Source organism: Takifugu flavidus, chromosome 1 (assembly GCF_003711565.1).
Source record: "Takifugu flavidus isolate HTHZ2018 chromosome 1, ASM371156v2, whole genome shotgun sequence".
In the NCBI taxonomy this organism is placed as follows: Eukaryota; Metazoa; Chordata; class Actinopteri; order Tetraodontiformes; family Tetraodontidae; genus Takifugu; species Takifugu flavidus.
In genome coordinates, this window is record NC_079520.1 from 26148143 (window position 1) to 26160577 (window position 12435).

The following is a 12435-nucleotide window of genomic DNA, read 5'->3' on the forward strand; positions in this document are numbered from 1 at the left end:
TTTAAACGGACCCTTTATTAATATTTCAAATTAGCAAATGTTGAAATCTCAAGACACTGGACCTGGAAACTTTACCATTCCCGCCCCCTTCCTGGGCCCAGTTATCCTCAGGTCATATGGCAAATGTTTTTATAAGACGACCTTGTTCCCTGGATTAGTTGAGAACTCTGGTGGCTGCAGGCAGCGTTCCCTGAGCAGAGCCCTCAAGGGCCCCCGCTTACAAAAGAAACAAAGTGCAGGCATGAATGAATCTATGGCGGACTTGTGAGTGACTGTGCGATGAAACCGGTGCCGTGTTGGTGGATTTGCTGCTCTGACCACGAGAGCAACGTGAGCTCCTTGAGTCCCACGTGTGACAAAATAAAACCTATCAGCGGTTATCTTTTTTAAATAAAGTTTCTCCGCCGGGAAGACTCCAACTCAATAGCTCAACTCCCCGTCGGGGATGTGAATGGTCTGTCCCGGCGAGTAACATACCACCCTCCCCCCCAAGAGCGTGTTGTCTTTGAGTTACCCGGCTGCCATGGCTCAGTTTGGGTTTGGCCGGCACTGCTGTCACAGCGACCCAGGCAGCTCTGAAAAATGAACGGCACCACGGATGGGTTCTACCAGCAAGCTCCCAGTGAGGCCTGCTCCTTCATATTCACCTCTGAGTCTGTGGGTGAGGGGCATCCCGGTGAGTCCTCCACCACCCCGACGGCCGCTAACGCCCGCTGAAGCGTTTAGCAACGACGCGCTGAGGCGCTAAAGCCCTGGACTGATGTGTCCCCAACTTGTCTTCCAGATAAGATCTGCGACCAGATCAGCGATGCCGTCCTGGACGCTCACCTGAGCCAGGACCCTGATGCCAAAGTGGCCTGCGGTGAGTATCGCTGCCGATATTCCAGGGAGATTAGATTCTGAGTGACACCATCTCCCCTCTGGGTTGGACCAGAGACGGTGTGTAAGACTGGCCTGGTGCTCCTCTGCGGTGAAATCACGTCCCGGGCGTCCGTCGACTACCAGAAGGTGGTCAGAGACACCATCAAGCGTATCGGCTACGACAGCTCGGACAAAGGTGAACCAGGAGATTTCGCGTCCCCCCTGCCGTTCGTCTCCTTGTGTTCATGGGTTTGTTCCCCCCCCCCCCCTGCCCGTCCAGGCTTCGATTACAAAACCTGTAACATACTGGTGGCACTGGAGCAGCAGTCACCTGACATCGCACAGGGAGTTCACATCGACCGCCTGGAGAACGACATCGGAGCCGGAGACCAGGTTCTCCTGCAACACCCAAACGCAGCATTCCCATCTGGGCAGGAATGGTCATGTTTCGTGCCCCCACAGGGACTGATGTTTGGATACGCCACCGATGAGACGGAGGAGTGCATGCCGCTCACAGTCGTCCTCGCCCACAAGCTCAACGCCAAGATGGCCGAGCTGAGACGTGACGGGAGCGTCCCCTGGCTGCGTCCTGACTCCAAAACACAGGTAGAGCGTTGGACTCCCAGATGGTGAAGGTTCGGGAATCACCCATTTGTTGAGACGGACGTCGCTCTGTCCAGGTGACGGTCCAGTACGTCCAAAAGAGTGGAGCTGTGGTCCCCCAGAGGGTGGACACTGTGGTGATCTCGGTGCAGCACGACGACGGCGTCAGCCTGGAGGAGCAGAGGACGGTCCTGAGGGAGGAGGTCGTCAAGGCCGTGGTCCCTTCCAAGTACCTGGACGAGGACACCATCTACCACCTGCAGCCCAGCGGACGGTTCGTGATCGGCGGACCGCAGGTAAAGGTGCTGGCGGGTTGGTTGACGGTGGTTGACGGCGGTCCCCTCTGAAGCCCAAGTTTGAGGTCCATGTTTGTGTGACGGTTAGGGCGATGCTGGGGTGACGGGCCGGAAGATCATCGTTGACACTTACGGTGGTTGGGGAGCCCACGGGGGCGGGGCTTTCTCGGGGAAGGACTACACGAAGGTGGACCGCTCGGCCGCCTACGCCGCACGCTGGGTGGCCAAGTCTTTGGTGCAGGCCAGACTGTGCCGGAGGGTCCTGGTGCAGGTGAACCCAGTCTCTTTCATTGTGTTCTTGTCTGTCCTGAGTACGTGGACATGTCCAGGCGGGGGGACCAGAGTGGTTAACAAACGCCTCGCCTGGCTGGGTTCATAGGTGGCGTACGCGATCGGCGTCTCCCACCCGCTGTCCATCTCCCTGTTCACCTACGGCTCCTCCCAGAAGAGCCAGAAGGAGCTGCTGCAGATCGTCAACAGGAACTTTGACCTGCGGCCCGGCATAATCGTCAGGTTTCAAACTGCCTTCGCTCTCAGGTTCTTTGTTCTGTCGCGGTCGCATGTTTGACCGGTGTCTTCATTGCGCTGGCAGAGACCTGGACCTGAAGAGACCCATCTACCAGAGGACGGCCTGCTACGGACACTTCGGCAGGAAGGACTTCCCCTGGGAGGTCCCGAAGAACCTCAGCCTCTAGGCGGCACTCCTGCGGACGTCTGCCCGCCAGTTTTACGTCTGTCCCGGCACAAAGACCATCTGTCTTAAACGCGCAGATAAACCAAAAATAACCCGAGTGTCTTCTGAATGACCTGATTTCATGTTCATTTTAAGCAGTTTAAACCCCTTTACATCAAAATCGCTTCTTATCGGACCCTCAGAGGGTCTTGAATCCGTTTTGTTGAACCATAAATGCAATAAATCCTGCTTTGTTTTGGGGTTTTTTCTGGAAGAAAAACCTGTAAATAACTGACGGACACGGAAAATAAAGCACATCCTTATTTCCTTTTATTAAAAGTCTTTGGTTCTCTGCATAACTGTAGAAGATAGTTGAGACGCGATACAACAAAAATCAGGTGCAAAGTGAGACTTGGCGTTATGAGCGGTGACACGGAACATGCAGGAAAACCACACAGGAGGACATTTCACCATGACAACCACTCAGGAGCGTTAACCGTCCATCTACCGTTTGGGGGGGGGGGGGGGGGACCATTGAGGTAAAGAGATGACGCAACAGAATTTCCTGAGAACAATGTGGAGCTCCGCGTCTCGACATCAAAATAAACCGTGGTCCGCACGGCCAGAAGCTGCTTCTGAAGCCACTTCGGCGCCTTCTTAAGCAAACAAACACCAACGATGCTACGTGACGCGCGAGGCGTTGGGAAAGACCCCTTTTTTACATGAGGTTTTTTCCCGCACATTCCCTTAAATTATTAGCCATTCCTAATCTCTTATCATCTGCAGGAAAGAGAGGCTTCTGCCAGACTTCCAGCCTCTGTTGTCGACGTCTCCGGGAGCAGTTAGCACCAAATAACAAATACCAAACGGAGACCAGTTTGGTTTTAGCACAGGATCGCCAATCAAGCTAGCAGCAGCTGCAAACGGCAATAGTGACGTTAACCCGCCTCTGTGTCGGTCACCATCATCTCCTTGTCAACCCAACCCCGCCACACTCTCCCACTTCTCCTGAAAAAGCAAATACACCGTTGACATAATCGATTTAACGATTGACATAATCGTTGATAAAAAATAGCATTTTATATCAAAAATCTTACTTGTGTTGGCCTATATTAGACAAGGCTACAGCACCACGTGAGTACGGTCCATAAGACAATTTCAGCTTCAACTTGGAAATTTGTACTTTACCTGTATGTACGCCGTGGCCCACTAGGGGGCGACATAACTTTCGGCTAGCATGTCCGTGTTTTTTATACAAATAACACCTCAAGGCCGAGACAGCAGAAAACAATGATGTTTTCGATGTAAACGTGTATACTGGATGCTTTTGGTCTGTGATGTGCTCCAGGAACCACGATTCCTCCCCTCAGTCAGCGGCAACACGTGTCGTTCTCTGGTCACTGCTGATCGGATCAGCTGTGCCGTCAGACCCGTCCACATTGGCTAATGGGTCACCCATGGCGTCCTAGCCAACTACCAGCTAGCTTCCACCATCGGAAAGCCCTCCACCTGGTGGCGGTTGGAGCCCACCTCCGCCTTGTGGTCGGAGTTGAAGCTCTGGGCTGACCCTCCTCTGGACAGGACCATCAGGGTTTCTCCAGACATGTCCCCAAACTCAAAGGCAAAAGTGCCGTAGAAAAGCATGATGAGCATGCAGTAGATCCACTCAAAGATGGCGGAGGCGTGCTGCAGGACGAAGCTCTCCTGGCAGAAGAAAACGCCACCTGAAGGTTCCAGAGTTAAGGACGCCGATGGAATGTGTTATTTTAAAAGGTGCTCTTCTGTTGTAAAAGTCCTGAGATAAACAAACAAATGCATATTTGTTTATTTCAAATTCATTAGGCCTCTATATACAGTATATTTCTAAATTGGTATTTGAGTTGAACTTGAAGTAGAGCCAACACTATCAGGGCTTGTCAAACAGGCGTCGCCCAGCAGGGGGCGGTATAGCGCCGTACACGCACAGGCTATTCAATCAACAACTTGGTTCAACACTTTAAATGAAGAAGTACATCTATAAAAGCAGCATTTGCATCATCTTGGTAGGATACTGAGGACCAGGGAGATCAGGGCCAGCAGAGTCATCCCCATACGCAGGTGTCCTACCCAGTACTGCTCCTGGGTCTTGGCCAGTTTGTAGGTCAGAGCCGACTGGAGACACACGGACAGCATGCTGGAGGGGAATGCCACCCCGGCTCCGATATAGTGCAGAACTTTGGCAAAATCCACCTGAAAAAGAAAAGAAAAGGAAAATATTATGTTGTCATTTTGACCAGAGTATCCACCTGAAAAACATTCACGTTCATTCAGGGCTGTTTAGCAATTCTAGCATGCTAAATGAGCTCAAACAAACAAACATCAGGCGTTAAAAGTCCATATTAACCACTCAAAAGACTCAGTTTTGCCACTTTGACCTTCTTGTGCACGCTAGAATGGTTAGTGAAGCCTGTTAGCTTTAGCCTCAAAAACCTACAAAACGCATGAAAACAAGTTTTCTGGTGTGGCTGGACTTTCACCATCTCAACTGTACTGATTAGTGATATCACACCCACACACACACACACACACGTTACCGGTGTATCAGGCAACGTAGAGCCGATAGAAACATGTCTCACACACGCTGAGAGGCCTTTGCGATCTGTTATCTGAGCTCCTGGATCAGCTGCGACAGGCTGATTTGCACCAGGAAAAGAAAAAAAAAATGAACGAGCTGGAAGAGGAAGAACGGAAAAGAGGTCTGAATCATCCGAAACGGAGTCAGGAAGACGATTAGGGGCAAAAACTGTATCTGTTTGATACCTGAACAGCAGGTGATGGTCTCACCTGAGACGTATTATATGGATAAACTCACTTCCTCTCATGCTTGATGTGTTTTCCCTCGTCTCTGACAACGCTAAACTTAGCGTTAGCATTGGTAAGAGGGCGTTTCCCAGTGTTTAATAATTATCAGCACAAAACTTTACAACTAGAGGACACTAAAGGCACGAGGACAACCCCAGAGAGCACATCGACGGACCTCAGATGGAACAGACCTCACGTGTGTGTGTGTGTGTGTCCGTGTGTGTGTGTGAGGTTCGTCAGTATAGATCACGTTTTCTTGTTGAGTCACCGGGACCTCTTGTAACATTTAGAATATGGCAAACATTATGTAAGAAAGGTGGGGAGGGAGGGAGCCAATCAGGCGCCACAGAGGGGCCCAGCTGTTACTGGGGGAGCGGGGTGGTGGAACCAGTGGGTGAACTGGGCAGAGAGCCCGGCACTTTAGTCAGAGGGGAACGTGAGTCAGCTTTTCTCTGTCTCACACTTCAGAAACACACCCATCAAAAACTCTAACCCCAACCTTAAAAAATTAATGTCTTAACCCCTCAAACAGTCCTTTGAATTTGTGAGGGCCAGCAGAAATGTCCTCACCTCCCAAAAATACCCCCACTTTGCGCACACTCACGCACACACACACACACTCACACACACACACACTCACACAAATAAAGTAAAAGTGTCCATTCTTTTCAGTAGAATCTATTGATGAAATTTCAGAGGGTGCTAGTCGAGCACACACTCATCCCAAAAACACACTCGTTAGAGTCGAGGTCAGGTCCAACACCTGTGCCCCCCCCCCCCCCCCCCCCCGCCACGCAGGTGTGTGTCCCAACCCCGAAAAACTGATAAACCCTCTGGACACCGAGAGCTGACAGACAGGAAGAACAAACACGTCTTCAAAGGAGATTAATGGAAACTGTGTGTGTGTGTGTGGGGGGGGGGGGGGGACTTGGCATTATTCAGCCAGCAGACGCACCGATCAGAGTCTAGAACCTTCACCCCTGATTACCAGCAACAGAGTCTGACCATGGAGGCTTCAACACCGTCTCTTCACTTCTTCTTTTCTAAATTCACCTCCAAGCCTGAATTTGGAGGCCAGTGAGACCCTCTGCACCCCAGTCGCCATAGAAACAAACCATGAATCAGGTCTGAGGAAAGTTTAAGGTCTGAACAAAAGAACCGAGACTGTAACGAAAGGACAGATTAGCATTTTAGCCTCGTTCCTGCAGGAATCCAGCTCGGTGTTTTCTGAACTGTTCGGGAATGTTGGAATTCATATCTACAGATATGAGGAAGTGTCTGGGTGTGTGTGTGTGGGGGGGGGGGGGGGGTGGAGCACATGTTGCAATTGTTTTTGTCCCTGTTACCGTGATGTTTTTTTTCCAGAAACTAGAACATTATAAAAAAAACGCTGGTGTTTGGTCAAATGTTTTCGTACTGTTCTCCACAGGGACGGCGGCTGTGATTTCATCACCGCGCTAAACGTAGCAAAAACGAAATCAGGCGCCACGTCAGGAAAAATACAGATTTAATGCGAACGCGCCGATTTTATAGCGGTACCTGGAAGTTTCCCAGCAGGATCAGACCGGCAGCACAGATCCAGGCGGTGGAGAGGCCCGCCGTGTTCAGGATGCAGTTCTGGTGCTTCTCGATCACCTGAGCGTAGCGCAGCAGGCCGATTAGCATCACTGGAACGAGAGGAACCGAGGGTGAACACGTGCAGCCAGATATTCCCCAGCTACGGCACAGCTAGCAGGTCTTCTGCGACGTGTCAACGGGTTCCTCAGAGTTTGGCAGAAGTTCCATCCTGCAGTTTCATATATATCTTTCCCTGACTGACAGGTGGTGCAGTACCCCTTGAAAACCACAAGGGGCAGCCTTGAGAAGAACTGAATGGCTAATAGGCGCTAACAAGCAGCATTCCTTAGCTTCAAATGTGAGGCTGCAGCATAAAAAAAACAGGTTTTTAGCGGGGGTTCAAGCTCAGGTGATAGAAAGAAAATAAAGAATTGGAATAAAAGTTTAGCAAACTAGCTTCAAGGTTCTTGGATTCTTGGATCCACGCAGTCGTACAGCAGCAAAAACAGCCTGAGCTGAGGCTCTTCCACAGGCTTAATGGCCCAATATTCCACCCTATTTCTCTTCAAACGGACCTTCAAGAGCCAGGTGTGCTGCAGCGATTAATCCCATAAATGTCAAAGAGGCTTAAACACTTATCTCAACGTAACCAGAACATTAACCCGGAAGAAACTTGAGTCCCGTCAGACCCGTCAGAGAGAGTGAAGCCCCATCAGAACCAGGACAGCGTGGGCAGATCTTTAGATCCGGCCTTCAGATTTAAAGCATAGCGAGTCAGAGGGAGAATGCTGGGGGGGAACATGCTCATTTCAGGGCATCCAGTACAGCGGGGGGGGCTAAAGCAGACCTGTCGGAGGAGCTGCTACAGCTGGAAAAACATGTCGGGAGCACAGAGAGGCGCTTTCAGCCAGAAGCTGCGTGTAAACACGCACACGTTGGACTCACCCAAGAAGGAACCAGCGCTGCATATGAGGCTGAAGAAGCAGCTTTCAGGGGGGAGAGTTCCGCATTTGCTGCGAAAAGACGAGAGGAGGTGGGGGGGGTTAGTGCAGATCCACTCACTAGGACTCAAACTACACATCTGGGCTTTAACCGGCTCCGCTTACGGCCCAGATTCCTAAATATGAACCGCTTGTGTTTTCGTAGCGTTAGCGTCAGTTAGCAGTGGAGCTAATGGGCCACACTGGACTCTCTGACGTTTCAGGCATCTATCAGCAGTCCGAGGACACACACACACACACACACACACACACACCGTTCTCTCACACACTCGCAGTGAAGGACAGGTGAAAGTCTCAACCTGAACCAATGACCTCGAAAACCCAGCCCGGACGTGCGGAACCATCAAAATCTGACCTCTAAACCCGCGGGGGGAGGGAAATAACAGTGTAATACAGGCTATGGAGCCCAGAGACGAAGAGCATCTGGAGATTGTGTTTAGTTTGAGTGATAAAATGACGATTGTGTTCTGGAAGAGGCCGTTCTGGTTCTGGTCTTCAGATGAACGCCTTGTTTATTTAAGGGAAAAGCTGGACCACATCAGAGGAGCGGCCGTTTCCACATGGTTCTGTCTGCGGCTGCATCGCACGTGTTCCGTGTGTGTGCTCACACATGATGGACTTGTGTTATTGTGGGGGGCAGAAATAGAATCATCATTCCTCAGTAATTTACTTCAGCGGTTTCCAGACGGCACCGATGGCGGCAGCAGCTGTCTCTCCCTCTCTCTCTCTCTCACACACACACACACACACACACACACACACACACAACTCTGTGACTGACCTGATGAGTGGTATGTTGTCCAGGGTGCAGCACAGAACTGGACCGTGCTGTAATGGAAGCTGCTGCTCACAGGAGACGTTATAAAGCCTGTAAACGGACACAAACACACACACACACACACACACACACACACACACACACACACACACACGTGTTGAACACGCTAAAGGAAACGCTAAAATTCAGCAGCTACCCGCTGATGTTGTTGTCAGAGTTTCAAATTTAAAGTTCAAAGATGAAAGAGCCGCCCTTTCGTTGGCCACGTTTGTCCCCTGAACGCCACATCAGAGCTGCGCCGGGACCCTGAACGATGGCGCCAGATTTAAACTGGCGCCATCGTCACGGGTTTGACAGGGACACTCGCAACAACTGTCGAAAATTCACAGCAGATTTCATCGAAATTCCAGGGAGTGGATCCGGAGCAGTTTCCCGGTTCACTTCTCCTTCATCTTGAACGAGATCAAAACGTCCCACAGTCTTTAAATGCCTCATATTTGGTCTAAAGTCCTGAATCTCGGTCAATAACATTTGCACACTGACTGGACTAGAATTCCAGTTCTGTTTGGTTTCTGGACCAGTAACCTAAAAACCTACTTATCGTGCACGTGTGCACGGGAGTCAGCTGATATATTTCTGCTGATACAGAGTTTGAAACATCCTGATGGATGATAGATGAAGCTTTGCCGGTACCAGCTGGGGAGGTACCAGGCAGGTGTTTCTGATCCGTGTTGATCCTGATCCGTCTTCCACATACCAGAGAAGTCTTCCCCCCAAATAATATTCCTGAATTCTGTGTGTTTATTGCAGAAATCCCTGCTCAGACCCACACAGCCCTCCTCAGCTCCGACACTGGGGCTGTTTGAATGGAGACTGAGCCAGGGGAAAATATTCCATCCCAAAATAAGACCAGCGTGAATTTGCTCTTCTTGAATCTGTGTGTGTGCTCCTGTGACTTTTTGGAGGCCTGTGGCACATTTAAAGGAGAAAAAGAACCCTCTGTTACCCCACTAAAAAAGGTTAACCCACTTTACACGACCACTATCACCAGAACTCTGTGTGTGTGTGTGTGTGTGTGTGTGTGTGTGTTTCGTACCAGTTATCCACAGGACAGACATGCTGGTTGTACAAGGCCATCGCATATCTGAAAGTTAAAAGAACAAAATAATCAGTTTTCTACTCTAGAACAGAGTGTAAACGTGTGTTTATCACAAGACACAAGGTTGGTTTCCACATGTAAAACGCTGAGCACTTGAACGCACCGCGCGTGTATCCACTCACCAAACAGATGCATTCGTGCGCGGTTGTTTTTTACAGTCTCACTCCGAAATTAGCGCGTTTTAAACCACAACTGCTCTGTCTCTGTCATCGGAATACGACGGCTTTTCTGAAGCTACCGTTGATCAGGCGCTAACGCTGCTAATTCACCTGTAGTTTCCAGTGGTGATGGCAGCCTGCTACAACTACCTATAAAGATTCATGCTCCTAAACTGACCCGGACTGATCATTTCAACAGTTCCCGGACAAACTTTTCAGTTCCGACTGAAGGCGAGACGAAGTTCCCATAATTCAGATCACACTCGAGTCCCCTTTGAATTCCTTGGAGACGCAGGTTTAGCTGTAGCTAAAGCTAAATGAATAAATAATTCAGAGGGGCGCCCCCAGTGGACGTATTGCGTGGGGAAAATGGCAGAAAGTCTGAAGCAGCGATAGATCCTTCTTTTAAAATCCGCTGTAAGTGTGTTTTGTAGGTTAAATGTGGATAAAAGAGCTGTTAAACAGTGAGTTTGAAGGTGAGAAATGTAGGATACATTTTCACTTTGTGGGGCAAAAGAGGCAAAAACAAACAGCCCCACAGATAAGGGAAAATCAAAGATAGCAAGCTGACAGCAACTTTTACTGATGCACAAATGCTCGGGTCAGGAATTGATTTATTAAACAAATACTGATGAAATGTGGAGTGGAACCCCTGGTGTCTGAGTCACCTTGATTAAATAGATTTGAGCTCTGGGGAAACAAAAGTCAGTTTGGGGCAATACGGGCGACCACTGGGACATTTTGTGTTGAAACTCTGTCAAAGGTGTGAGAGTTTTCATACAAAATATCACATCGATTATCCTAGTTAGCAGTTTTATCAGCTACTGACGCCACCTGACACATAATCTAACTGTGTCGAAACCAAAAATACCCTAATAAATGACCGTGCACGTGACTTAAACTCACTTGAAGTTATTTAAACCCCCGAAATGTATCGTTGATACCAACCTAATCCGACATAATTCCAAAATGAGAAACATTTGTAAGCTAACCCGCTAACGGGAAAGGTGGCGTTTACTCACACGGCCCATATTCCGGTGATGATGACGATGGGCAGGCTGAGAGGAAGGATGGCCCACAGGGACATGATGAGCACTGTCAGGTCTCCACTGCGGACAGCATCACCAGAGCGTTACGCCAAATAAATTCAATAAATTCAATAAAACCTCACCAGCAACATCTGCGCTGCCCCCGGTGGCTGCATGCAGTATTTCTCATCAACACCTCCCACCCTGTTTAAAAATTGGCCAAACGTCTGATTGTAGCTGTGGAACTACAAAATGACTGACAGCTGACTGTAGCCCCCATTCAACAGTCCAACAGCCTCAAGTATTGATTAGGAGTGTTTATCTGATCAGGTTGTTTGAACTGGACTGCAGCTATGGAGGAGTTCACTGACCAGCTGGTTGGAGATAAGCACAACTCCCAATTAAAGTTCATATCTATTTTTAGTTTAAATACAGCAGCAATGAGCAGCGCTGATGGTCCAAATGTACAGTTGTCAGGGGCCAGATTGTCCCATTTAGCCAAGTAAGGAGATCTTTATCGGCCCAAATCGTCACTTTTCTGAGCAAAATATTGATTTTGTGGTCAGAATTTAGAGTATTAAAATCCGACAGCAATCTTCAATTACAAATTTGTCATATTTTCAGTAATCTAGCCTAAAGGAGCAAAGCACAAGTACTATTTAGCCGTAGTTAGGTGCTTAAAGTGATAATACGTCCCATCCTGCTTGAACTTGTGATGCACATTTGAGGAAAATGGACCCAAATGCTTTATTCGAGTGTCACTGAATGTGTCATCTTTCAGATTTAGCCCTCAGCCCGGGTTAAATAAAGAGTCAAAATCAAACGCTGCTTCTCACCTTTGGTCTGTAAACCTTTCAAACTCTCATCCAAACTCGGAGAAAAACTGCGGATTCCATCGCCAAACTTCCCACCAGTGAAACCAGTATCAGCCCAGACTGGTCACACCAGCAGAGGGAAGCGGGTCCTCGGGTCCTCTGGTCCCCCGGTCTGGGCTCTTTCCGATCCGCGCTGCAGGGAACAGCTGGATTCACCAACTTTAACTCCTCCTACACTCTCTAAACTCGCACTTTTGCACAGCTGTCTGGGATTTTATTCGGTTCCTCGTTTCATCCGGAGTTGAGGAACTTCTCCGAACTGGGATCGGGTGGACCCAGCTTCAGGATGTTGTTGATGTTGTTGCCGTGTTTGTCCTTCTGCCTGGTTCCTAGAAACACATGTTGCGACATTGGAGAGGAGCGTCACGTGACGTCTCGGGATTTATTAGCATGTTTTCAATTTTTCTATAAACGGCAACTGTCTGTTTCCGAGAAAATGGTGCGTTCACGTCCCGTTCGTGAAGTTTGGAGTTCGCACATGGGTCCCCGCAGTGTAACGTTTGTGATGTTAGCATAAAAAACCCCAAAGTAATTCACCATTGTTACTTAATTACGCTCATTTAACTTGTTTATCGATAGCAGATGACGAGCACAGCTGCACATTG

At 49.2% G+C, this 12435-nt stretch overlaps 2 protein-coding genes across 2 annotated transcripts; one reads left to right on the forward strand and one right to left on the reverse strand.

Annotated features, from left to right (window-relative positions):
- Positions 1 to 503: 503 nt before the first annotated feature.
- LOC130524993 (S-adenosylmethionine synthase-like) lies at positions 504 to 2772 on the forward strand. The gene is made up of 9 exons (XM_057031630.1): positions 504 to 676; positions 785 to 862; positions 935 to 1057; positions 1142 to 1254; positions 1324 to 1467; positions 1542 to 1760; positions 1849 to 2031; positions 2140 to 2273; positions 2353 to 2772. The coding sequence occupies exons 1-9, from the start codon at positions 583 to 585 to the stop codon at positions 2453 to 2455; spliced, it is 1191 nt and encodes a 396-aa protein (XP_056887610.1). The 5' UTR covers positions 504 to 582; the 3' UTR covers positions 2456 to 2772.
- LOC130525000 (transmembrane protein 150A-like) lies at positions 2742 to 12222 on the reverse strand. The gene is made up of 8 exons (XM_057031642.1): positions 11792 to 12222; positions 10950 to 11036; positions 9707 to 9754; positions 8614 to 8700; positions 7777 to 7844; positions 6814 to 6941; positions 4485 to 4662; positions 2742 to 4157 (listed from the first exon to the last, which is right to left on the reverse strand). The coding sequence occupies exons 2-8, from the start codon at positions 11012 to 11014 to the stop codon at positions 3907 to 3909; spliced, it is 825 nt and encodes a 274-aa protein (XP_056887622.1). The 5' UTR covers positions 11015 to 11036; positions 11792 to 12222; the 3' UTR covers positions 2742 to 3906.
- Positions 12223 to 12435: the final 213 nt, after the last annotated feature.